The 27,719-nt window shown below is 46.2% G+C and overlaps 1 protein-coding gene across 2 annotated transcripts; it reads right to left on the bottom strand.

The window, feature by feature from the left end:
- Positions 1-132: 132 nt before the first annotated feature.
- Positions 133-26,620, bottom strand: LOC140914331 (pre-mRNA-processing factor 39-like). Of its 2 annotated transcripts, none has more exons than XM_073351872.1 (14): positions 26,475-26,620; positions 20,341-20,654; positions 18,697-18,822; positions 16,117-16,235; positions 15,559-15,726; positions 13,250-13,514; positions 12,270-12,377; positions 11,286-11,450; positions 10,079-10,205; positions 8,280-8,548; positions 6,312-6,496; positions 4,744-4,818; positions 2,872-3,025; positions 133-729 (listed from the first exon to the last, which is right to left on the bottom strand). In XM_073351872.1, exons 1-14 carry the CDS (start codon positions 26,584-26,586, stop codon positions 667-669), a joined length of 2,250 nt encoding a protein of 749 aa, XP_073207973.1. In that variant the 5' UTR covers positions 26,587-26,620; the 3' UTR covers positions 133-666. The 2 variants fall into 2 exon arrangements, with proteins under 2 accessions (XP_073207973.1, XP_073207974.1); XM_073351873.1 differs by having other exon boundaries at positions 13,325-13,514.
- Positions 26,621-27,719: the final 1,099 nt, after the last annotated feature.

Below are 27,719 nucleotides of genomic sequence, written 5' to 3'. Positions count from 1 at the left end.
CCATCCAGAAAAGGGGAAGTGTTCACATAATGTCCTAGCAGCACAATGCTTTTTGCCAAGAGAGGGAGCTGTACTATAACTTCCCCATGAAAATGAACAAAACTCCAACCTCTGCTGCGCTGAAGAACAATGTCTGATTAATTGCACGTTTATTTATACCACATGAAATGTACAGGAAAAGTTTACAAAATGACCCTTCCCTGGGTGACTGTTGCAATAAAGTTAATAAAAAAAAAAAGTTCTGCTCTATGAGCTCCAATAAGGGATCATTCCTTTGTTGCTGCTGCCAAATGAGTTCAGCTTTTGGATCCCCATTGTGTTGCAGTGAGGCCAGTTTGAGTTCACTGTATACAGGAAGGGATTCTTAGACATTTCCATCTAAAAGAGATCAGTTCAGTGCAAAGAGGCAGTGCCCACCCTGGCTGCCATTGGAGGTGAAGGCCAGACATGATCTAACCCGGTTCATAATGTGGGCTAAGGAAGGAGTTAGGGCAGCTCACTGCAATGAGAGGAGAAATGGGGCTTTTTAACAAGGCAGTTCAGTTTCCCTCTCTTACAAACAGTCAACAGCCACTTTCCTTTCACTTCTTGTTTTCTTGGAAGCAAGTGTAAAGTGGCTGCTCCTTGATCTTTAGAACTGGTCACGCATCTCACACGGTGTCACTTTCAGCTCTGAGAGTAATATTGGCTGTAGTTCCATGGATTTTGATACCCGTAGACGCCGTAGTTCTACATTTGAAACAGAAGAGGTATTAGTTATTATCAGAGTGGGGTGAAGCATGAGACTAACTTCTCCCCCAGCACCAAGGAAATTCCTTTGACAGTGAGGCCATCATAAAGAATTACATTTCTACAGCACCCTTAACCCAAAGGATCCAAACACTATACATAAAGGAAGCACTTCATCCATCTCTGGAGTTCAATATAACCACTCTAAACAGCTCACAGTAACACTGGATGAGGATAGGAAAGTGAAGAGTCTGCCATACTGGATCAGACCAACCATTCATCTAGTCCCATATCCTGCAGTAGCTGCCCTGCTGTCAGAAACTATCATGGGATCATCTACCCTTAGGGGAGCTTCCTTACTAACACCAATCAGTTATTGGGGCTGGAGCAGGGAAGTTTACATCTTATGAAGGCTAAGAATGTGTAATTGTGGAGCGAATCCCATAGGCAAATAAAACTGGGATGAGAACAGGAGGTCAGTGAGTCAATGGTAGAGGTGGGAATAAAACATGAGAGTCCTGACTTCCTGTTCTAGCCACAAAAGCTCATTCCCCTTCCAGAACTGGGACTAGAACACAGAGGGGCTGAGAGTTAGCCCTCCTGCTAACCACCAGAAAACTTTCCAAGCTAGGAATAGAACCCAGGAATCCTGAACCCCAGCCCTTTGATCCGATCACCAGACCACACTCTCTTCTTTATTAAAGACCCCAGAACTTTGTTAACACACAGTTCAGGTTGCCCAGCCCTGCCTTGTGCTCTTCCAGAATGTGCAGAGACACTAACCAAAAACCGTTTAAAACCAGAAACTACAGAACTAAGGCACATATGCAATGCGAACGTAACTCTGCCCACTACTCCTCAGCTGGCAATAGCTCCTGGGAATGGATGCGGTGAAGAATAAAATTACAAAGAGAAATAGTGGATTTTCCATATCTTCAGGTCTTCAAATCCAGACTGGATTCTTTAGTCAACCACAAGTTATTGGGCTCAATATAGAAGTAACTGGCTGAAATTCTGTGGCTTGTGTTATACAAGTGGTCAGACTAGAAAATCCAATTTTCATTGCTTGTCTTAAAAGCTATGAATCTACAATAAGTAGATACAAGAAAGTTCTAAGAGAAAGTGCCATTGTGTTTTCCAGAAATCCAAATTCCAGCATTTATTTGTATGCACACCACCTGCGTTCAGTGTTAGATGTAGCTGAATGAATGGTGGAGAGATTGGTTGGAGCATCTTTGCAGACCTGTTACTCTGATATGAGAGGTGCACATGTACCTTGAGGGATTAAGTATGCCCCTTTTCAGAGCTGAGTTCTGCACGTTGTGTCAACAGAGGTACATCAGGGTGTCGTCTTGTCAAAGGGATTCTGGTGTAGTCTGTGGTCTTTAAGGCTTTGTGAGGGGTAAACGAAGGCAATGTCTCAGAAAGAATCCTCACGGCAAGGGTGAAGGGGAGGTAAAATTTAGCAAGGCTGAATGGTTTGTGTGGAGTAGGTCGTGTTTGAGTGTAAGTACCTCTTGTTCACCACACCTGACCTAAATGCAAGGATTGCCTTAGCAAAAAGGTGGCATTAGACTGGGTTCTACAGTGCTCATGTGCTCTGTAGCATCTGTGAAGGGACAGTGCTAGTATGGGTGTTATTGGCATGGTAGAGCATTGCTCAAAGAGGGCAGATTTAAGGTTGCTTTGTGGGGAAGGACAAGGGATGTACCCTAACTCTTCATTTCCTGGTGTTCTGTGGTTTAAACTTAGCCACTCTCCAAATTCTGGAAGGGCCCAAGACACCACTAAGGCAACCTTGACATTTTTAGGCGTTTAATTTCCTCTTTTTGTTTTGTTTTTTTAAATAATCCCTCAGCACCTCTGTAACACAGCCTACTTCTCCGCTGTTCAACATCCAGCACTGACCCACTAACCCTATCCCCACATCCCCAGAAAACACAGCAAGTTTTAAGATAATCTGAGTTACCATGCAGCAATCATCTTAACCATTAAGCAACTCGCAACCTGAACTATAGCAGAGCTGCTGTTCTGCTATAACAGGGTATGGACATGGGAACATGTCACACACATTTATTTCAATCCTGCCAGAGGTATTAAAATACAGGGCTCAGAACACCATATTAGTGCCACAATGCTGACCTGATACCAGGTGCTGTAGTTATAAGCGGCTGCTGGATTGGTACTCATATCTCCACCCATCAGTGGTGCGATGCCTGCAGTAGTGACCGCAGGGTTGACCATCCCAGGAGAGTCCTCAGCTCTCAGCTTTTTGTCTTCTGGTTCATCAGTGCAGCTGGGAAAAAATTTAAAATGCAATCAATAACTCAGTTCATAGCACAGGACCTAGAGGGGTCTGGAATCAGAGAGAGGAAACCCAGTATGGTACACAGCACCTCCTTGTCTGAGGTGAGCATTAATTCATTAAGGATGTCTATCATCAAAAATGCTGCTTAGTCTGTGAACAACAGTTGGCAAGCAGAAGTCTTAACTGAGCAAGGTGGCATTCAAGATTAGATACTGACAGCTCTGGTGCACCATAAAGCAATCAGGAGTGGGAGGAACCTCCTGTGTCAAATCCAATCCATGCTATCACAGGCAACCTCAAGTTACAATCCTGTTTATAAACTTATGAAGGGCCATCTTCAAACTACTCTGCCCCCACCCACTGCCTCTACTGGCAGACTGTTCCACAATATCAATCCTCTGATTGTTAGTACCCTTCTAATTTCCAGCCTTTAGCCTCGACAGCTCTTCTCCCTCCCTGAGGTTTATCTTCCAGTCTATTTATAGAGAGCCATCAGATCTCATCTCAGCCTTCATTTTGCCACGTTAGACAAGCCCAGTTCTTTCAGCCTTCGCTCATAAGACTGGTTCTCCATTCCCGTCATCCTAGGAGCCCTTCTCTGCACACATTCCACTTTGGCTTCATCTTTCTTGAACACAGATGATCAGGCTTGTACACAGTTTTCCAGATGAAGTCTTACAAATGCCTTGTCCAATGGCATTATTACTTCCCTATCTCTACTAGAAATCTCTCACTTGATAGGATTGCATTTGCCCTTCACATGGCTGCATCACATTGGTTGCTCTCAGTAATTCTGTATTCTGACTAATACACTGGCATCTTTTCCTCCTCATTTCCAATTGATGAGCACCCATCTTATAGCAGAAATTATTAGTTTCTAAGTGCACAACCTTGTACTTTGTACTATTACATTTCATCCCATTTCTATTACTCCAGTCCTCAAGATCTTCTAGTTCAGGGATGGCCAAACTGTAGCTTGCGAGCCACATGCGGCTCTTTTACAGTTAAAGTGTGGCTCACTGAGCCCACCAATTTCCCCCCTATTCTCTACCTACCAAGCTGAGGGGAGAGCTCTGGGCTTCTGCCCTGCAGCAGGGTGGTGGGGCTAAGGGCTTCTGCCAAAGGTGCCTGCAGAGAGTTGGGGTCACAATTTAAAAGTTCTTCCTCCCCCGCCCTCCGCAACAGCTTGAGTCACACACCCCAGGCATGGCCCCCCCCTTACCCTCAGAAACCCCTTCCCGCAGCTCCGAGGTGTTAGCTCCACATGGAGAGGCAGTAGCAAACAGATGGGAGCTGCGGGGAGGGGCTGCTGCTTTAGCTCTGCAGCAGCATAAGCAGCAGCGCTCCTTGGGAGGGAAAGGATGCGCGCGGGGGTAGGTATGATCCCATATCCCAACCCCCAAGCATCGTCTCTGGCTTCTGACCAGCGGGGAGGGGTTCTTGGGGTTTCAGCGCCGTGGGGTGCACCTAGTGGCACTTCAACTTCTTCTTGGCACTTCAACAAGAGCGGGGCTGAAGCCCCAAGCCCCGGGAGGCATTCTCTGGCTCTCAAACGTCTGAAGATTGTCATATTTAGCTCGGAGGGTCAGTAAGTTTGGCCATCCCGATGTAGTTCTTCTTATATAATATTCTGACCCTCCTCTCTATTCATGACACTTCCCAATGTATGAGAGGCTGTTTAAAATCTGGTAGCATCTGTGCCTTACCCATTCTCAGGGGCTCTTTTCCTGGTCATCTGGTGTTTGAGGAACTTCTGGTGTTCATCATACGCTGTCAGCAAGCTGGGAAGACAAAAGGGGAAAGATGGTCAAGAACAGGAGAACTTCCTGTGTGTGTTTCAGTGATTTTACCGAAGTTTGCACTGGTGAGAATAGAAAGCTTTCCGCCTCTAACTTTGAAAGTGCTTTGTTTTGCCCCAAGCTTCCTTTGGCCCTTGGTGCTCCTTAGCAGAGGTGGGAATAGAAGTGGCATGCTAAACTCCAACCACTTGAGCCAAGTCTTTACCCCCAACAAGATGGGTATTTTACTCCTGCTGAACTCATTCCACCACCACTGGCCTGTTGAGCAGTTGGTCAGATTTGTGGTTCCTTCTGGCTTTATAACCTATGAACGAATGATTGGCTCCCTTATTGGTAGATTTGAAAGATGGAAGATTAGGCCATCAAGTCTCAACTACTGTCCCTAGTGGTAATTCAAGGGCAAGGGGCTGGCGTTAGTCACCCTGTGACCGATCTGACGTTTGTGGATGCAATTAACCCAAAGTCAGTTCCAGGCTAGAGGATTCTGGGCGCAAGAATAAAGGGCTTAATTCTTTAGAGCCATCCATCAGGTACCTTTCACCAGAGAAGAAGAGCCCCAGGAATACCCCCCTCTGCGGGCACTGGGATGGGAGGCAGTGAGGCCTAGTGGACGGTACTCTGGGCGGGGAGGCAGGGAATCTTGGTTCTATTACCAGCTCTACCACTGGCCTTTTGGGTGAACTTGGGCAAGTCACTTCCACAATCAATGCTTCTGTTCCCCCATATGTAAAACGGGGATAACGATACCAGCCAGCTTTGGGCACTACTGATTAAAAGCATTGTAGAAGAGTTAGGTACAGTAACTCCTCACTTAACGTCACCCCAGTTAATGTTGTTACATCACTGATCTATTAGAGAACATACTCATTTAAAGTTGTGTAAAGTCTGCTTGTTTGGCCGTGGGGGCTTGGAACCAGGGTGGGCCGGCAGCCCCCCTCTGGCGGCCCCACAGATCAGCAACTCCCCCTCCCTCCCTGCGTCTCCCGCCTGCAGCAATCAGCTGTTTTGCGGCGTTCAGGAGGCTGGGGGGAGGAAGGGGAAGGAGCAAGGACATGGTGCGCTCAGGGGTGGAGCAGGGCCTGGGGCAGAGATGGTGGTTGACCACCCCCCGGTACGTTGGAAAGAACAGCAAGAGGAGCAGCTGGATGATCCACCTTCTTTCTCCCTCTGTCTTCACCACCTCAACCAAGCTTCACAATCACCATTGCTGAATACAGTATTAAATTGTTTAAAACTTATACTGTATATGTTTTGTCTGGCGAAAAACATTTCCCTGGAACCTAAACGACCCCCCTCCCCCATTTACATTAATTCTTATGGGGCAATTGGATTCACTTAACATTGTTTCACTTAAAGTTGCATTTTTCAAGAACATAACTACAACATTAAGCAAGGAGTTACTGTATTATCTGACTTTTTGTACCCAAGAGGTGAGGGAACAGAACCAGCCCCATGCAGACAGGGTGTTCTCTTACCTGTGTATGCTGGACCCAAAGTCCTCAAGGAACTCCACTCTGCGCTGTGAGAAGACAATCTTGGTCTCCTCAGGGAGGCCACTGCTCAGCGCTCTCTCAAAGCAGTTCATGGTGTTGCCTTCATTCTGCCTGACATCGGCGCTGAACTCTATCTCCAGGAGGTTGGTGTAGAGCTTTGCATTTTCCTGTGTGACATAGGGGAGAGGGAGAGATGAGAAATGTGGTGATTGGCCCAGGTGGAAAAGGCATGTTCAGAAGGCACCGGGGAAGTCTTATTGAAATCTCCCTGCTTCGGTCTTCATTCTTAGGACCAAGGATGAATGTCCCTCAGCTCCAAGAATTATGGGGTGATCTCTTCTGCACTCAAAAATTCCCCAGCTCCTTTCATCCTGAAGTGCTTCATCATCTACGTATGGGACTCCCTCCTGCCCTACTAAAATGTAGCTGCCTCTGGACTGCAGTGCAATAGCTGTTGAGCCGCACAAAAATACCACACTACGATTTAGTACAAGAAGCAAAAGAATCCCACACTGAGTTGCAAGTGTGAGTGTGTGTGTGTGGGGAGGAGGAAAGTAGATTCAATAAGGCAGAATGGACTGGTCCAACCTGGAATTCAGCCAGGACCCTGTCACTAACAGAAGCCAAAATGGCTAATAGTTGGTTGTTGCCCTTTGATCCTTGCTTATCACACCCCACACCCCCATAAACCCTCAACCTGACTGCTCTCATATTAAAGTTGTTTGAATGGGCCACTCCAAGAGTCAGGCAGAAGTGTGGTTTAGTGACTGGAGCACTGGGAATAAGGATACCTGGGTTCTATTCCCTGCTCTGCCATCACAGGCACATCCTTTCCTTTCTCAGTGCCTCAGTTCCTCTTGTGACACTGGCAGGCCACAGGTGCCTACTGCTGCCCAGGCTGTAGGCATAAGCTAAGAACCAACAAACTCATAGCTGGAAACCAGACCAGTTCACCTGTATGTTCATTTTACTCATTAGTCTTATAAGAATGTATTTAGTGTTTAGACTCTATGAAAGCTTGTCCTGGGGATTTGGAAGCTGAACGAAGTAAAGAAAACAGTCATGGGAAAATTTTCCATCTTTTTGGCTGTTGAACTCTGACAGGGGCAGAGACTCTAAACTGAAGCCAGAGATCCCCAGGGTCTGCCTCCTGGGTCCGCCCTGAAAGACACTTTGAATTGACACATGACTGAAAGTCTGTCACTCTTAGGATTTACCTGGTAACATCTGTGTGTAAGTTTGTTTGCTTTAACCTGTAAATAACTTATTTCTTTTGCCTAGTTAATAACCCTTTAAACAGTTTATTAAAGGACTGGCTATAGGCGTTGTCTGTGGTGTAAGATCTAGGGTACCAACTGATCTGGGGTTGAGTGGTCTCTTGGGACTGGAAGCAACCTAAATGTGGTGTGATTTTTGGGGTAAGTGACCAATTAGCACTAAGTCCAGTTTGTCTGAGTGGCAAGATAGACTGTAGAGTCTAAGGGGACCGTCTGACTCCATGGTAAGACCGTTATAATGATCTAGGAGTTCACATTTGTTACTGGGTTGGTGAAATTTAATTACAGAAAACACCACCAATTTGGGGTGTCTGCCTTGAGGTTGGCACTCAGAGTCATGAGTCACTCTAGACAATGTGATACTCCTCACTAAGCTTGACTACTTAGCCTGTGAGCTCTTCGGGGAGGGATTCTCTCTCACTAAGTGCCTGTGCAGTGCCCAGCATCACAGAAGGATGGCCCACAATCTTGGTCAAGATCTGCGTGTAGTGCCTAGCACCCCCTCAATCTTAGCTGGAGCCTAGATGCAATCAATATACTAATAAAAATATGCAATTATGCAGAACAGTCTTCCACAGCATCTGTTCCCTCCTGGACAGAGACACTATCTCACCAAGAAACCCTAATGCATTGTCTTCTTGGGAGCATCACCCTCCCCTTCCCAAAATCTCACCGGGTCTTTCTCTAGCGCTTCCATGAGAACCTTCCGAGCCTTTATTAGATTCTTCTGCACTTTCAGCACCTGTCGGGCCAGCTTGATGGCATAGAATGAAGCCAGGGGCATCCCCTCATTGTCCCGTATGGCTTCCTGCAGCAGAGCCTCAGCTGCCTCCAGGTTGCCGTGTCGCCGCTCCAGGCTCACTCTCCGCAGCCGAACCATAGCCAGCCCTGGGATGGACTCCTCATAAGACTTCAAGATGCGACGTGCCTCCTCCAGGTCTCCTGCACAGATGCGGGAGGGGAGAGAGAAAGAGGTGACAGTGGCAGTGAAGGCAGGCAGCATGGCAAGCACATGTGGTGCTCTGTGAATTTAGAGGCTATATTTATTTTGCTTTAAATCTATGTTGTACGAGAGTCTCACTCGTTTCAAAGGCAAAAAACTTACCACACTAGGGGGCTTAAAGGGTTTAGCGGCATTTTCCAAATCATCTAACCTCCGCTTTAAGCCTGTAAAGACTGAAGGGGATAGCGCACCATCACGGATACACATCATGGTCTTGGCTTTGCAATTTAAACATGGTACAGGCCAATATTTGCAATTGAAATCAAAATAAATCGGACAAGAACACATTTTAAACACATGGACACAGCTAAAGCAAAGGGTTTCCGGCCAAGAAGCTCCTAGGTTTCTGTATGTCCCTTACTAGGCAGCAGTTCACAGATTAAGGCCAGAAGAGACTATTAGATCATCTAGTCTGACCTTCTGTATAATATAGACTGGAGAACCAACCAGTTCCCCCTGTGTGGAGCGCACCCGCTTATAATTGACTGAAGTATCTCCCAGGAAGACATCCAGCCTTCATTTAAAGACCTCAAGAGATGGAGAATCCACCACTTCCCTAGGGAGTGTGTTCTGATTGTTAATCATCCTGTCAAAAACATGCCTTATTTCTAATTGGAATTCGTCTGGCTTTAACTTCCAGCCATTGGTTCTTGTTCTGCCTTTCTCCAGTAGTTTCCAAACTCCAACGAGTTTGACAGTTTCAGCCAGGTCCCTGAATCCCCAATTGGCCGGGAAGAGGAACCTCACCTGTACATGGTGGCAAAGAAATACTGTACAGAAGTACAGTAGGCTAAAGAGCCCTTTAAGTATCCAGTATTTCTCCCCCCCCACCCATAATTAAGTCACTTCTTGATCTTTTTGATAAGCTAAAGAGACTGAGCTCCTTAAGTCTCTGTAAATAATTTTTTCCAACTCTTGAATCATTTTTGTGGCTCTTCTCTGCTGGAGCTTTGAAGACAAGCACCCAACTTACATGTGAGTTTACAGAAAAGCGAGCCAGAGCCAAGATTTACAGAAATGACTAGTGATTTTGCTCAACTTGAAACATCTTAAAGGAGCCTAGATTTTCAAATTGCTAAGCACTCAACCTCTAAGAAAACATCAGGTGTCACGCTGGGCACTCAAAACTCACTAGCTGATTTTGAAAATCTTAGCCCAGCATTCCCAGATTCTATTGTCCGCTAAGCATTCTGGCGGAGACTAGCACACGAAGAGCTAACTTTAGAATCCAGAACTGAACCAGTCATGTCTGCCCCTTAAGATTTGGCCTCAATCTTTCAAAGAGTTACTGAGCAGGCTGGTTGTGAACACACACAAAAAGGGTTGGGTGGCTACGTGAAATGTCAATGAAAAACTCTGTCACCTCCCCCACTATTGAACTGCTTAGTAAAGTCAACTTCCAGCTAACCAAGGGCTTCTCAGGCCAGCAGATCAGCAGAGAGGTGCAGATAGGGTAAGTTTCCTCTGACCTTGCTTCTCTTCAAATGCAGCCCACAGGAGGTGGATGTTGGGCTTCCTGGGGAGGTGGTAGCCACAAGCTCGTTGGAAGACACTCCTGGCCCCAGCCACAGTGTGGTTCTCAAGGTATTTCGTGTACTAGATTAGAAGGGGTCGGGGGGATACAAAGAGGACATGGATGCGTTAAGGTTGCCCACTTCCTGTGGCATAGAATGTATGAAAGTCTGCTACATCAGCTTGTATTGAGAAGGTTATGGTGCACTCACGTTAAGGGGCTTAACACACCTCTCTTCAGAATTTCCTGCACCCTCTTAGGCAGGTAGGAAACACGGGCAGATAAAAAGCAGCAACGGAATTTAAAAGAAGGGTGTTAGAATTTTGCTCCACAATATACATGCAGAATAAAAAAAATAAATGAAACGTTTGGAAATCCATAAGAGAGCACCACTTGAACTCGTGCTGACTGCACAAGTAATGTGGGCAGCAGCCAGGGTGGGGAGAGGGATCTCATGCCCTGGTGCAGAATTAACTCTCTGATTCCCAGGGGGCAGTTAATACCCCCACCCCTGCAAGATGCTGCTGGCTTAGTCCAAGAGCTAGGGGACTCTGCCCAATGCTAAAGGGGAGCAGAATTACTAAACCCCTGCTTAAGTGCTAGAGGGTGAAGCCAATCTACTTTAAACCAGTGAAACAAAAGACTGCATCCAACCATTCTGTTCCAGCTCTGAGCTGCTGTCCCAAGGGGTGGGCTTGCTAAGCCCTGTAGGCCAGTGTGCCCTGGGGATTTAACAGATGCTCCCCCCTTTACCCACAGCCATTTTTTAAAAAAGCAGCAGGGGTATTCAAGTTAAAATTTGCTCTTATCAGCTGCAGAATAGGGACACAAATCCTCCCAAGGCCTGCTACCTCCATCCAAAGCCAATCCACCCTCCTAGTCATGGCATTGTTGAACATTTGGGACTGCAACGAGGCTTTGGCTTATCTCCTGCCTGTCTTCTGTGAATGACGAAATACGGTAAACTAACAGATCCATCTTCCATGGCTAAGACACCACACAGCCATTGAGGATATTTTTTACAGCATCCTCTTAACTGCCTTAGGAGCAGAGATGGAGGAGTGTGTGGGGAGGAGGGGAGTAGCGCCGCCCATCTTCAGCATGAAGTCAGCAGGATTCAGATATGCGGAGCAACCCCCAGGGGGAAGTGGGAAGGGGCTCACCTTGATCCAGAACTCCTCGTAGAGGGCACAGGCAATGACGCAGCGCTCAAAGAGCACAATGGTGCGCTCGTGGGAGCCATTGGTAATCTCGTAGTCCAGGTAGTCGCGCCAGTTCTTCAGCTGTGCTCTTTCCAGTGGCTTGACATGAAAGTATGGCCTCTTGATCTGCAAAATGTTTGGAATGGGGAGGAATAAAGAGAGATTTGCAAGATAGACAGGAGGGGGGCTGCAGAGGAAGCAGGCTCAGTCACAGAGTGGGGGACAGCTAATCTAGAGAGTGAGTTCTTAGGGGCAGGTATTGCATTTAGTTTTACAGTGCCTTGTACAATGGAGCCCTCACTAGGATCCTTCGATGTTACAATAAAGATACTACACTGTAGAGCAGACATTCAGAGCAGCATTCAACCCAGAGAGGAGCTAATGGAGGGGCACCATAATGGTACATCCCTCATCTATCTCCCTATAGTTTGCTAAATGCTACCCAGGCAGCAAATGCAGCCACCTTTGGGGGCGTGAGATGAGAAACCCCCAGTACACAGCAGCAAGGGAAGAAAATTTTGGCCAGATATCTCCCTTACAAAGAGCGCTGTGAAATCTTATGTCCATGTAAAGAGAGGCGCTCAGGTTAAGGCTCCATGACTAGAAGCCCCCGACTACAGCTCCATGTTCAGCGTTGCTGCTTCTAGAAGGATGAAGGAGTGATTCCACCGGGGGAAGTCTAGGTATGTCTAACCTAATACTTACAGCACTGAGCCATCACCTCTGGCTTTCTATCTCTCCATAAGAGATGGCCTGTGCGAAACAGAGAACCCACAAGAGCTTCTGTGAATTTCTACCAAAACATGCACATTATTTCCTCTTCACCAAACAGAATCTGAGGCTTCTGCACATAGGGACTGGGGTATCTGCTCAGACAGTGGATGCTGCTAAGCACGTAGCCCATGCCGTGGAGCCTTGCCTACAGTGGAGTCCATGGTTACCTACCCCTTCCTCAAAGTTCCAGCGCTTGCTGACTTCTGCCTCATTCTGGGTGTACACTTGCTGCCGGATGGAGATAACGAGCTCCCGGATCTTGTCCTGGTCCAGGTCTCCCTGGAAGACGAACCAGTGCAAAGAGATGGTGATAACCTTATGTTTCTATAGCATCTTCCATCTCATTTAGATCTTAAGAAGTCATGTGTGAAAGGATCACTGAACATGGCTGCCCCGAGGTGGAACACAGCCATGCTGCCTAACAATTTAAGAAAGTCAGTGAAGTAGACTCCTTAATTCAAATGAAATTGAAAGGGGGGGAATTTCAGGGAGCCAGCACATAGCTGGAATATGTTGGAATATGTCCAGGAGAGGGAGGATCACATGCTGTCTTTGACAAGAACTGCCAGGGCATCTTTAGTAACAATGATCTATGTTTCACATCTTAATCCCTTCCACCATGCTGGGTTATGAAGGCAAAGGCTCACAGCAATAAGTGATCCACGCTGAGGTCACTACCACCAATTCCTGCAGTTCTCCAGGATGGGAAAACGCTCTAAAGTGAAAACCTTGAGTACTGTGCAGGACTTCGCATACAAAAACTGAGGAAATTTCAGATTGCACGGGGCAGTCTATAAGATGCAATGCAACATAGAGCAGGCTCTTGATGGGGGAAGAATAGTCAATTCTACAGCAATCTCTCCAGGTCTATTCAAGAGTGAATACTGCACCGGACTGGGAATCAGGAGAGACTGGACTACTATTCCTGGCTGTCATTTACCACTGTGACACCCTGGAAGAGTCCCTTCTCCTGTCTTTGTCTCCATTTCACCCCCTACCCTTTGTCTATTTAGATTCTAACTTCTTGGGGGGGCAGGGACTCTTTCACTAAGTGTTTGTCCAGCACCCTGCAGAATAGGCCCCACCCCCAACATTGGTTAGGGCCTCTCTGTGCTACCATAACACAAACAACAAACAACAACAATACCCACCCTGACAGCAGATGTCAGCTCAGAATAACTGTCAAAGTCTGCATCATTTGGGTAGGAGGCTGAGAAGCGTGGTACCTGGGCATCAGCTCCTGTTTCTGGCTTTACTTCCACCCCCGGAGGCAGGTCTTCCCCAGGTGGCACCTCCTCCACCTCTGTCTCCACACTTTTCTGTACTGTCTCCGTGGTGATCTTGGATTGCAACCAGAGCAGCTCCTCTGCAGACAGGATGTCTTTGGGGGAGTTGCTCATCACGTGTTCCTTGAACCTGAGGCATGGAAGGAAGGAACAACAGCTGATGATGGATACCAAAGCCCACTCAAGTCAGAGTGAGGAGGCCCTTTAAACCTGGTCATTCAAACTGCTTAGGAGAGTCTAAAACAGAGGAACTGCTGTACCCAATCAGGTCACCTGTCTGCCTGAAGTGGTGTCCCACTCAGCCATCGTATTTTATACAGCAAGCTAATTTGGAGGCATCTGCACCAATTTTTATGTCGTTTTTCTTAGGTCATTACCACAGTATCAGAACACCTCACAATTTTTAATGGATTTATCTTTGCAACACTCCTGTGAAGTAAGACAGTGCTATTAGCCCTACGTTACAGATAGGGAACTCGGGCAGAGAGAGACTAAGGAGAGGTCTACACTGCAATCAGGAGGTGATCCAGGTAGATCAAAGCCAGCTCAAGTAACAATAACAGTGAAGCCACAGAAGCATGGGTGGTGGCCACCTGAGTATGCCCCCAGGATCCCAGGTGGGTGGGACTAACCCTTGCTGCCAGAGCTTATCTACTCTTACTCAATGAGCTAGCTCTGATCTAGCTAGCTTGGGTACATGTACTCTTGCTGGCAGAGCTGGGAACTCAGCCAGGTCTCCCAGTCCCAGGCTAGCACCCTAACCACTGAGCCATCTTGCATCTCTCATCTTCACCTCCAGTTGTATCAGAGCAGCCCAGCATCTGCTGTATCCGATCAGATGGACAGTGTGGTCTCTTGCTCAGAGTAAACAGTGCAGGGTGCTCCAGAGGAAAATGTACAACTCCTTAATGCATAACAGTTTGATACTACACTGCATGTATAGATATATGTGAAAACATATACTCCCCACCTCCCTCTCTGAACCAGTTAGCAATCAGCTCATGCCTTGAAGATGAAGAATCACTAAGCATGTTTAATCCTTTCCCCAGATTTACTAAGCTCTCTGCCTCCAATGTCCTGTCACAGAATTCCACAGCTCAACTACTCAAATTGGCAGCAAGTGGGTAGAGGAAGGATTATCCAGCAGTCAGGGCACTAGCCTGAGACCTGGGTTCTATTGTCTGCTCCCTCAGAGTTCCTGTGTGAACCTAGGCAAGTCACTTAGTCTCTCAGCTCCCCATCTGTAGGATGGGATAACAGTTCCACCCTACCTCACTTGGGGGAGAGGGACGCAAATTGCGAGGCCATTAAAAGATTGTGAGGCACTCAGATGTTGCAGGAATGGGAAAATCTGCCTTACAGAAAATGACGACAATCGACTTCTACAGCTAGGAACTGAGCAATTTGGGAGAAGGACGTGCAGGGGGTTGTCCCACAAAATCTGGGATGATTTACATGTTGCAAAAGATAAATTTTTGTGAATTTTTTGTGTGAATTTAACCTCAGTAGTAAGTTCCACACTGAGCCATAGAAAGGGTAGTTCTCCATCTACAGAATAGGCCAATAACTCCACCAGATTAAAAGAGAGAATGGATACTTATATGGACATCAAGAAAATCCAGAGTTGTAATAACTAATGACAAATATTATGGAAGGAACATTAAACCTCATGCTTCAGGGGTTAAACCAATCTCTAACTATTAGACATCAGCAGCAGTCTAAATGTGGGGACCCGATTATTCCATGTCTGCTAATCTGGGTCTTTTTATGCCTTCTTTTGAAGCACCTGGGATGGACCACTGTTGCAGACAGGATATTGAACTAGACCTTGGGGGTGATCCAGTCTGATAATTCACAAAGTTTAAGACCAGAAGGGATCATTAGATCATCTAGCCTGACCTCCTGTATAACACAGAGCAGAGAATTTCAACCGGTCACTCCTTTATTAAGCCTAATTTCTATGTTCAGACAGAGTACCAGCAATGTGAGTTTCTCTTATGCTATCCTGCAAACACACCCCCTCTAGGGAAAAGAGGGAAGGTCAGTTTAGATGGCCTACCCCTAGTCAACACTTAGCCTCTCTGCAAAGACCACCAATAGTGAACCAATCACTGCCAAACTGTGGTGGTTGTTGCCGAGACTCAGAGACTTGTTTCATCCTGAAGGAGACTTACTTTTCCCAGTGGTGGCTGTACAGCTGGGTTGGTGTGGAGAGCACTCGGTCATAAATGGTTGTGATGGCCTTCAGGTCACCTTGCTCCTTCTCCCACTCCACATACATCTCCCACAGTTTGTCTGAGCGGAAGTCCATTCCTGCGGCAGCCACGGCTGATTCAAACACACTGTAAGAGAGAAAGAACATCCATTAACAAGAAAGGCAACATGATCTAACGGGTGGGGCACTGGACTGGCATTCAGGAGATCTGAGTTTTATTCTCATCCCATGGGCAGGTTGCTTCCCCTCTGTTTCCTCTCCACCCCATTGTCTTGTCTATTTAGACTGTATGCATTTTTGGGGCAAAGACTCGCTCTCCCTATATGTCTGTACAGTGCACCACATTATGGGGCACCGATCTTGCTTGACCTCTAGGCACCACTGCAGTACAAACAGCCACCCCAAAGAAAGCAAGATCCCTGGATCTTCTCGTAGCTCACTGACCCAGCCAATATTACAGTCTCCCCTAATGCCTTACACAGTGTTGTCCTGTGTTTTCAATGTTCTGGTTATGTACCTGTGGATCTTCTGTATGGACTCAGGAAGGTTCATATCTAAGGTGGCCTGTAGGTAAGAGATGTAATGAATCCAGAGGTCCATGCTGAGGGGGATAGACTGCAGCCCTCGTTCGAACACCTGCAGAGCAAAAGGTTCTGACAATGACAAACAAAAAGAAGCTTCATAATGCTCCCACCCATCTGACCTATGTGAAAGATGCTGTGGTATATTCAAAGACTATTAGACTGATTTCATAGTACTGTATGTATCTGTATGTGATCATTAGCAATTATATTCCTAACTAAAAGGGTAAGGTACAGAATGCTTCCTCCAATAACTAAAGGAAGTGGGGTAACTAATGCAAATTCCTAATACTGAAACAATGCAGCTAAAGTCTTTTGAAGATTCAACCTCTTGGGGAAAAAAGCACACAGACTGCTCTGACCTGACTCAGAGGCCTTAGCAGACAAAGGACTTGAAGCAGCACAAAATAACAACCCCGACCTGAGATATGGTCATAAACCATTCAATAACTGACAGGCATGAGACGTTTACCGATACAACCAGACTGCATGAGAAGACCCCAAGTATTTTTAGACCTGCCATGGTATCCACATGAAAGAAAGGTGACCACCTGGTAAACAAGACATGCATATAAGCTTTTGTTGTGAATAACTGGTACTTTGCTTTACGAAAACTGGCTGGGGACTGGATAATTCTGACATTGAGAACTGCATGTAACTGAAGACAGACCAACTGAGGCAATCCAGTAAATTGCAGGGGTCTGCACCTAAGGACCTGGTCTGGAGAGAGAGAATTGTGGTATTTCATCCTGAGAAAGGGGACTGCTGGAGGCCTGACACCTAAGTGTGGTGCCTTTGAGGAGATGAGGGGGGTCAGAGGTGCAGTTAATTCAGGAACTGTGCAAGACCAGTCCCAGGGAAGAGCACCTTATTGGCCACCAGCTCCTGGGAAACCAGCACAGCACCAAAGGAGGCAATAATAAAAAAAATAGGACTGGAAGGGACTCAGGAGGTCATCTAGTCCACCCCCACCGACCATCCCTGACAGGTGTTGGTCTGATCTGCTCCAAAAAACCTCCAAGAACGGGGATTCTACAACCTCCTTAAATCATCTGTTCCAGAGCTTAACTATCTTTAGAGTTAGTACGTTTTCTTTAATATCTAGCTCTCCCTTGTTGCAAACTAAGGGAATTACTTCTTGTCCTATCTTCAGTAGACATAGAAAACTATGGCTTGCTCTCCTCTTTATAACAATCTTGTACATATTTGAAGATTGTTATGTCTCCCCTCAGTCTTCTCTTCTCTAGACTAAACATGCTCAATATTTTTAACTTTTTATTTTCAGTCATGTCTTTCTAAACCTCTTGTTTTTGTTGCTCTCCTCTGGACTCTCTCCATTTTGGCCATATCTTTTTTTAAAGTGTGGTGCCAAAAATCAGTCACAGTACTCCAGCTGAGGCCACACAACTGTTGAGTACAGCAGAGCAATTACCTCCTGCATTTTATATACATCATTCCTGTTAACACATCCCAGAACAACATTTGCCATTTTTGCAACAGCATCACACTACTGACTCGTATTTGATTTGTGATCCACTTTAACCCCCAGATTCTTTTCTGCCTCGCCAGTTATTCCACATTTTATAGTTGTGTGTTTGATTTTTCCTTACTAAGAGTGGTACTTTACAGTTGCCCTTCTTGAATTTCATCCTATTGATTTTAGACCACTTCTTCAATGTATCAAGGGCATTTTGAATCTAATCCAGTCCAAAGTGCTTGCAACCCTTCCCAGCTTGGTGTCATTCTCTAATTGTTATAAGCATACTCTCCACTGCATCATCCAAATCATAACCATTCGTAACTACTCTTTGAGAACAGAAACTAAACACAGTCTTTCAGCCAATTATGCACCCACCATATAGTAGAGCATTTTCCCCTAGTTTGCCTATGAAACTGTCATGTAGGAATATGTTGAAAGTCTTACTAAAGTTCAGACATATTCAGCAGATCACATCTGCTGATTTCTCTCCTATCCACTAGGCCAATTACCTTGTCAAAGAAAGAAATTAGTTTGTTTTGGCATAATTTGTTCTTGAGGAATCCATGTTGGCTGTTACTTAACATCCTATTATCCTCTAGGTGCTTATAAACCGACTGTTTAATTTGTTCCAATATCTTTTTGGGTATCAAAGTTAGGCTGATTGGTCTATAATTCCAGAGTCTGTAATTCCACATTGGTCTATAATTCCAAATCAAAGTTAGGCTGATTGGTCTATAATTTCTCCCTTTTTAAAGACAGGTGCTATGTTTGCCCTTCATCAGTCCTCCGGGACTTCACCCATCCTCCATGAGCTCTCAAAGATAATTGCTTATCGGCTGAAACAATGCATTCCTGCTATATAATTACCAAGTCACCTGTGACAGACACCAAGAGGGACTTTTGCACAGGCTTTGTGAAGAACTCCTGGCCCTATCGCATTTGGTCCATTCAACAAGGACTTAGTCACTGGGGTAATCAACCTTGGAAGGGCTGCTGTAGCACAGCACAAAGAAATCCCAATAATTCTCCTCCCTACCTCCTCTGTCTCCTTGCTGAAGTCGAAGCGCCTCTCCATGTCTGCATACTTCTTCCAGTAGCCGTAGCAGTAAGGGTAGCGAGCAAAAAAGGCGTCGAAGGCTTTTCGTGCTGCAAAGATGTGATTCTGTATAGAGGGAGGGCAGCAGGAGGGGAATGAGCATGTGTGAAGAGCCCTGGAACTGGGAGAGCTGGAAACCAAACCCTGCCAGCCCCAAAGCAGCCTTACAAATAGAGCTGGTAGGAAAACAAGGGTCCCTCCACCCCCCCCACAAAATATCATGTTTTTGGCTGAAAATTTAAGTGTTTCAATTCTGAAATGTAACTGTGGTGCCTCACTGGAGTTGTAGTTCAGGTGTCCCATGCTCCCATTCTCCCCCATAGAATGGGCTCCCTTAGTCACACTACAACTCCCATGATGCACTGGAGTCTCCCCCTCTTTGTGATGGGACACTGTGCATCATGGCAGCTGCATTAATGCAGTGAATCACAGAAGATATTGTCCAGCTCCGAACCACAACTTCCATGAGACACTACAGGTGCACTTCAGAAATTAAACACTTGGGTTTTCTGCTGAAAGGTTTCTGGTTTTCAAGCAAGGTTGGTGATTTGCCGGGGGGGGGGGGGGGGGGAGGAGGAGTGGCGCGGCGGCACGTGTTTTTTTTGGGGGGGGGGGGGGAGAGAAAGCAAAAAAAAAAATTCCATAGACAGCAGACACTTCTCAAAAAGTTTCATTTAATCAAACCTCCAATTTCCATTGAAAAACAGTTTTGACTGAAAGTTTTCGAACAAGAACATGTTGCTCTTACTTAGCACTTGACAAACCCTAATTTGGGTTTACAATACAATAAGCTGTGGGTGTCTAAATACTATGTTACCACACCACTTTCAAAGGGAAACTCCAATTTGCAGTGAGCCTTAGGCTCTTCCAAATTATCCCTTGTATAATGCTCTTTCAGGTGGCAATTTGATCTTTCATCTGAAGATCTGCAAGGTCCTTGCATTAAATCTCTCACTAATTAGTACTGAAACTTGCAATACCTATTTAAGAATTATCCTATTAAAATTAATCAAAGGGGCTAGAACAAATCTAACCCTTGACAAACCAGGTGCAATACCAGAGACTTCAATGAAGTTGCATCTGTTTGTGGCAGGGCTAAATTAGTCAGACCTTAAAATGGCTTGTAATTAGGGTGAAGCAAAAGTGCTGCACATAAGTGACTCATCTTACAAATGGGAAAACAGACACAGATAGGTGAACTGTCACAAAACAAGTTAGTGGCAGAGTTGGAAACAGAACCTAGCAGTCCTGTCCCTTAGCCATCTGCTGCGCTAACCATTCAATCCCACTCCCCTCTGAAAGCTGGGAATAGAATACAGAAGTCCTTACTCCCACCCTCCACACTGCTTTAACCATTGGACCCCACTCTTCTCCCAAACCTGGAAACAGATCCCAGAAGTCCTCTCTGCACAGGACCCTGCTCTAACTATTAGACAACACATTCCTTTTTTTCTAAATTAAAGGAGTTGCTACTTTTTTGTAGAATTATAAACTTCACAAGCTTGTGGCACCTGCGCCACTGTTAAAAAGCAAATGCAGTAGACAAATTAACAGCCCCATGCACCAAGAAAGTTCACTCCCTACCTCTTGTTCCACATATTGCAGCAGTTCGGTCCATGCCGTGAAGTCATGAGGATTCTCCTGAGCTGCCTTCCAGTACTTCTCAAACTCCAGAGGGTATGAGAGGGAGACTTCTTCCGCTGCCACAGGGGTAGCCACTGCTGCACGTTCTTCCTCGGAGGCAGGATATTGACAGTTCTCTTCATTTGCACACGGGTCCTTGAGCCCTGACACGTTGGCTTCGGCGTTAACTCCATTGCACCCTTGCGCTGCTTTGGTGTCTTCCTGCTTACTGGTACTGTCACTTGGCGGTTTTGGGAGCAAGTCTTGGTTGGGACCTACAGCATCAAGATCAGTGAGGAGGTGAGGGATCTATCTTGGGTTTCTCTATCTTGCTGCAAAGATTACCGTCTTTTAAGCATATGCACCAGTGAAATATTGTATCAGTTGTGTCAACATTCCCTGACATACATTCATTACCCAGCATGTGTCAAGGTGTGTGCCCCTTTAATTCTGCTTTTATCTTGGAGCAGATAAAATAAAAAAGACAAGCCTCCGCAATCTTGTTTCACTTCATATACCTATACCATGTCCATGACATTGGATAGTTCTTCTGAGAGGTGTAAACACCGAAGTCAGAACCACACCAGACCTAGATTGATATCCTGTCTCCAAACACTACAGGATGATTGATGGGAAAATGCAAGAAACCCCTGCAGTGGATAATTATGTAATAACCTGCCCATAGGGTAAGTTTCTTTCTCTTTCTGAGGCAGCCATCAATTGTCTTACATGAGAAGGACCAGAGGGCCCAAAGTGATCTAAATAGGAGCATCAGGACAGAACTGAACAGAGCAAAAACTTCAGGCTATATACCTGAATATCTAGAATCATCTTCTAATGAGGAGAAATTCAGATTGTAAAAGAATCAGTGGTAAAAGCCTCATTGCTTGAGCCACCAAAAACTGGATGGTCAAAGCCCTTGAGAATATATTGCAGAAAGCAATCCTACATTTGCTAAGAGGGAGAGGAGAAAGCAGACTCCAAAGTGATCTGGCATATCATCATTAACTTCACAACACGGATTACTGGAAAGTCATTCTGTAATTAACACACACCTTACTACCAGGCAATATTTGGGAAAGAAAATTAATATACAAACTACAGCTCTTGAGTAAACTGGGAAGGAATGTAATGTTTCTTTGGTGTTGGAAACTACTTCATTCTCTTATTTGTACTGAAACGGGAGCAAGTAATGTGGTTAAGAAAGAAAAAGCTATTCCCCAGAGCATTAGACTAAGGATGGGTGGGTAAGATTATGAGGTGGGGACACAAGAGTTCTATGTACTTATATGGTCCTCATCACAATAGTATCTAAGCATCTCATAATCTTAATGGGGGCTTTTTATCTTTCAAAACAACCATGTGAGGTAAGGAACTAATTATCCCCATTTTACTGAAGAACAGGTTCTATTAAGTGACTTGCCCTAGATCACACACGAGTTTGTGATTGCACAAGGAACTGAACCCAGGTTTCTTGAGTTCTACCAGTCCAACATTCCTACCCAAGGAATGTATACCTAAAGTGTTATACAGAAGGGGAGCATGGATGAGGAAGGTTATGAGTAGCACGGTGAAGATGCAAACCAAATTGCTTTGTTGTATTTCTCAATTGCCTTCTATACAATTTCTTGCATCTTCCTCTGAAACAGCTAGTACTGACAAGTATCAAAGACATAATACTGGACTAGACACTGCTCTGAAACAGTTTGGCAACTCCTAGGAGCCTAATTTTTCCAATTAGCTTTTCCTACATTTTGTTGCAAAATTAGTTCCAGTGAAAGGTGCTAGCTTGACAACCCCGGAGACTAAGGCCCTAGGAACATTTCCCCAGTACAGCTATCCCAGTATACTATGCCAACAAAGGGCTCCTAGCGTGGATGCAGCTTAGGCCAGCAAAGCTGCACTGTTATGGTCTAGCTTATTTCAAACCCCCAAACAAAAAACACTACCGTATACAAGTAAAAGTACCGTTCTGCCAGTATAGGAGTTCTGCCGGGTGCAACTAGGCCATTTGGGGATTGCACCTCTTCACAACCCCTGACCAACAGAGCTGTGCCAGCAGAAGTCTGTAGCAAAGACATAGCCTAGGTTCTCCAATTCTCCACAGATCAGGTGTCACCAGGGGCTGTAGCAGGGCAAGCTGCCTCACCCTATCAACATACTTCAGCCCTTACACAGAAGCTAGCTCCAAAGGTGTTCAGTCTCCCTGGTTCATGCAGTCCCTGGCGTCTCTGGGAAATCGACTAAACTCAAACTTGGGTGTCACAGCCCTCTGAATAGTCACTAATTTTAAAGTTTTGAGCCTATCCCCACACCTGTAGGTAAGGTAGAACCTAAATGGGTTACATTTTTAAGAGGCAAGGTTTTGCTCTGTGATAAAGCACCAAAGATGTCAAATGCCCCCACTCCAATAAGTACCCAATATATGACAGCATTTTAGAAAGTGAGTCGTCTTCATACAAGCATCCCACCAAATATCTTTGTTGAAATCCATCTCTGTCAGCAAAGCTAGCTAATGAGTCTCTCCCACTTAGAACACACTTTATAAACTAGGTTTCAGAGTAGCAGCCTTGTTAGTCCGTATCTGCAAAAAGAACAGGAGTACTTGTGGCACCTTAGAGACTAACAAATTTATTAGAGCATAAGCTTTCGTGGGCTACAGCACACTTCATCGGATGCATAGAATGGAACATATAGTAAGAAGATATATAAACACATACAGATAAGTTGGAAATTGCCATACAAACTGTGAGAGGCTAATTAGTTAAGATGAGCTATTATCAGCAGGAGAAAAAAAAACTTTTGTAGTGATAATCAAGATGGCCCATTTAGACAGCTGACAAGAAGGTGTGAGGATACTTAACATGGGGAAATAGATTCAATATGTGTAATGACCCAGCCACTCCGAGTCTCTGTTCAAACCCAAGTTAATGCCGTCTAGTTTGCATATTAATTCAAGGTCAGCAGTTTCTCATTGGAGTCTGTTTTTGAAGCTTTTCTGTTGCAAAATTGCCACCCTTAAACCTTTTACTGAGTGGCCAGAGAGGTTGAAGTGTTCTCCTACTGGTTTTTGAATGTTATGATTCCTGATGTCAGATTTGTGTCCATTTATTCTTTTGCATAGAGACTGTCTGGTTTGGCCAATGTACATGGCAGAGGGGCATTGCTGGCACATGATGGCATATATCACATTGGTAGATGTGCAGGTGAACGAGCCCCTGATGGCGTGGCTAATGTGATTAGGTCCTGTGATGGTGTCACTTGAATAAATATGTGGACAGAGTTGGCATCGGGCTTTGTTGCAAGGATAGTTTTCTGGGTTAGTGTGTTTGTTGTGTGGTGTGTGGTTGCTGGAGAGTATTTGCTTCAGGTTGGGGGACTGCCTGTAAGCGAGGACTGGTCTGTCTCCCGAGATCTGTGAGAGTGAGGGATCATTTTTCAGGATAGGTTGTAAATCTGTGATGATGCGTTGGAGAAGTTTTAGTTGGGGGCAGAAGGTGACAGCTAGTGGTGTTCTGTTATTTTCTTTGTTGGGCCTGTCCTGTAGTAGGTGACTTCTGGGTACTCTTCTGGCTCTGTCAATCTGTTTTTTCACTTCAGCAGGTGGGTATTGTAGTTCTAAGAATGCTTGATAGAGATCTTGTAGGTGTTTGTCTCTGTCTGAGGAATTGGAACAAATGCAGCTGTATCTTAGAGCTTGGCTGTAGACAATGGATCGTAAGGTGTGTCCTGGATGGAAGCTGGAGGCATGTAGGTAAGTATAGCGGTCAGTAGGTTTCTTGTATAGGGTGGTGTTTATGTGACCATCGCCTATTAGCACAGTAATGTCCAGGAAATGGACCGCTTTTGTGGACTGGTCTAGGCTGAGGTTGATGGTGGGATGGAAATTGTTGAAATCATGATTTCACCACACAACAAACACACTAACCCAGAAAACTATCCTTGCAACAAAGCCTGATGCCAACTCTGTCCACATATTTATTCAAGTGACACCATCACAGGACCTAATCACATTAGCCACGCCATCAGGGGCTCGTTCACCTGCACATCTACCAATGTGATATATGCCATCATGTGCCAGCAATGCCCCTCTGCCATGTACATTGGCCAAACCAGACAGTCTCTATGCAAAAGAATAAATGGACACAAATCTGACATCAGGAATCATAACATTCAAAAACCAGTAGGAGAACACTTCAACCTCTCTGGCCACTCAGTAAAAGGTTTAAGGGTGGCAATTTTGCAACAGAAAAGCTTCAAAAACAGACTCCAATGAGAAACTGCTGACCTTGAATTAATATGCAAACTAGACGGCATTAACTTGGGTTTGAACAGAGACTCGGAGTGGCTGGGTCATTACACATATTGAATCTATTTCCCCATGTTAAGTATCCTCACACCTTCTTGTCAACTGTCTAAATGGCAGGTTTCACAGGAGCAGCCGTGTTAGTCTGTATTCGCAAAAAGAAAAGGAGTACTTGTAGCACCTTAGACACTAACAAATTTATTTAAGCACAAGCTTTCGTGAGCTACAGCTCACTTCATCGGATGCATTTTCTTTTTGTCTATTTAGACATCTTGATTATCACTATAAAAGTTCTTTTCTCCTGCTGATAACAGCTCATCCTAACTAATTAGCCTCTCTCAGTTTGTATGGCAACTTATCTGTGTGTGTGTATATACCTTCTTACTATATGTTCCATTCTATGCATCTGATGAAGTGTGCTGTAGCCCACGAAAGCTTATGCTCTAATAAATTTGTTAGTCTCTAAGGTGCCAAAAGTACTCCTGTACTTTATAAACTAAGGAATGAATTCCAAGCAGACCATGGCAGGAAGAAAAACTACTCACAAGCAAAGTATCTGCATGAAAACCTAGGCCCCACTGCCTTAAATCTGGAGCATGTCTCTGTCTGGGTCATCAGTCAAAAATTGCATTTTTTGTGTGAATACTTCAAACGGTGCCCCACAGGGCAAAATCCACTGCACTGAGAGACGATGGGGAAAAAAACACAAAAGTGAAGCAATATGCTCTACATCTACACCATAAATGAAGTTAGGGAGAGGAGTAGAACTCAAGAGACCAGGCTCCCAATTTCCTACACTCACTGCTAGGAATCATTCCCCATCTCAGAGCCGAGAATAGAATTCAGGGATTCTGGCTTCCCCTGCTCTCTCCCCTAGATCCTCCCCAAAACCAGGAATAGAACCCAGGAGTCTCTAACCATTAAGCATTGCCATTTCATAGTATCAGACAATGAAGAAGGTGAACTCATCAGTCCTATGGCCTCCAAAAGAACCACACACAGGTCCGCTATCTATATGCAACCCAGAAAGGAACCAACTCCAGTTTCCCTGCTGTGTAACCAGCCTGCCAACAGATTTATCCCATAAGAAGTTAACGGTTCAGACTAATCCAGCTGGCAGAGTTAGACCAGCAAGAGATACCAAACCCTCCACCTCCCCAGAGAAGGCCATACATCAGGGATCATCCCAATACAGTGATCCCTTTTGAGGTGCACCTCCTCAGCCCAGGAAGCACCCCACCCTTTCCCCTCTCAACCATGCTACAGCATTCCCCCCCTCCACCAACAACACCATAGGTCCCATTGCAGAGGGGTCTTCCTCAGCTCCAGCAGTTCTCTCCCACCAGGTCCTATCCCAGAAGTACCTTCCCCCGGGGAATCCCCCTGAAGAATCCCTCCTCCCCCAATCCCCAGGAGGCCCTCACCTCTCGGAGCACTTTGCTCCCCTAGCCCCAGAGAGACCCCTCCACCGCCCAGTGGGAACCACCCCCCAGCCAGGCTCCTGGCCTTCCTCTTCCCCCTGTCCCCAAGGGGACACACTCGCTCTTCCCGAAAGTCTCCCTCCTTCCACCAACCCCATACCAAGAACTCCTCCCCCCCTCCAGAGAGAGACCCCGGGGGCCAACTCTCTTCCAGGACTCCCTGCACGCCAAGGGGATCCCCCCCAGCCGGGTCCTTCCTCCCACAAGCAAGGGTCACCCCGTAAAGGAACTCCCCCACCCTCGGGGAGCAGCTTGGCCGGGGACTTCTCCCAGCCGGACCCCGAGCAGCCCCCCTTTCCCGCTCTCACCGCCAATGTCCAGGCCGCTCTCCCCCCTCTCGCTTCCCCCGCCGAGGGCCCTCTCGGTCCCGGCTCCGCCACAGCTTGAGCTCCCCGCCGCCTCCAGCCCCTCAGCCGCCATCTTGTCTCGCAGCTACTACGGCGCCACCAACTGAGCCAGCAGTGCGCACGCGCCCGCCACAAGGACCCGGATGGGGATGGGTCGTCCGCCGGCGTAGTACAGGAAACTAGAGAGCGTAGCGGGAAACAACCTGGAGCGGCCCATCACCGGTTCGGGACGCCCACCGAGACCCTAGAGACCTGGCAGACGGGGAGTTGAGCGACTCCCTAATCCAGTAGCTTTTAAACTTTTGTACTGGTGACCGCTCTCACATAGCCAGCCTCTGAGTGTAGACCCCCCATAAGTTAAAACCACTTCTTTATATATTTAACACCATTATACATGCTGGAGGCAAAGTGGGATTTGGGGTGGAGGTTGACAGCTCGCAACCCCCCCCATGTAATAACCTCGTGAGCCCCTGAGGGGTCCCGACCCCCAGTTTGAGAACCCCTGCCCTAACCCGCTCTCGGGCTCCGTGCTATATGGCGGAACCATAGGGAGCTGGTGGAAGAGGAGCTAGGGCGGCAAAGAGGCTTTTCAGCTGAGCAGAGGCCTTGAGGAGGGGCCAGAGAGCTTCCTCTCAGCGGACAAGTCTGTGCCATAGAGGGGGAGGAAGAACGGGTCAAGTGCCAACCGGAGTCCCATGGCACCAGCCCTACTCTTAAGATTAGAAGACAAAAGGGAACCATAGAGGCCTGGCTAAAGAAGATCTAGAAGGGCCAATCAATCAGGTGGCTGATGGACTCCCTTGCTACTGCGTGAAGTCTCTGCATGTAGTCTGCAGGAGAAGTAAAGAAGATGAACTTTATCCTGTCTTTCACCAAGTCTCTAAGGCTATGTCTACACTACAGCTGGGATTGATTTCAGAGTAACAGCCGTGTTAGTCTGTATTCGCAAAAAGAAAAGGAGTACTTGTGGCACCTTAGAGACTAACCAATTTATTTGAGCATGAGCTTTCGTGAGCTACAGCTCACTTCATCGGATGCATACCGTGGAAACTGCAGCAGACTTTATATACACACAGAGAATATGAAACAATACCCCCTCCCACCCCACTGTCCTGCTGGTAATAGCTTATCTAAAGTGATCATCCACCAGCAGTCGATTTAGCAGGTCTAGTGAAGATCCACCATAGCAACAGCAGGTCGCTCTCT

The sequence above is a fragment of the Lepidochelys kempii genome, chromosome 7 (genome assembly GCF_965140265.1).
Source record: "Lepidochelys kempii isolate rLepKem1 chromosome 7, rLepKem1.hap2, whole genome shotgun sequence".
NCBI classification, from domain to species: Eukaryota; Metazoa; Chordata; order Testudines; family Cheloniidae; genus Lepidochelys; species Lepidochelys kempii.
This window is presented reverse-complemented; position numbering and strand designations above follow the sequence as displayed.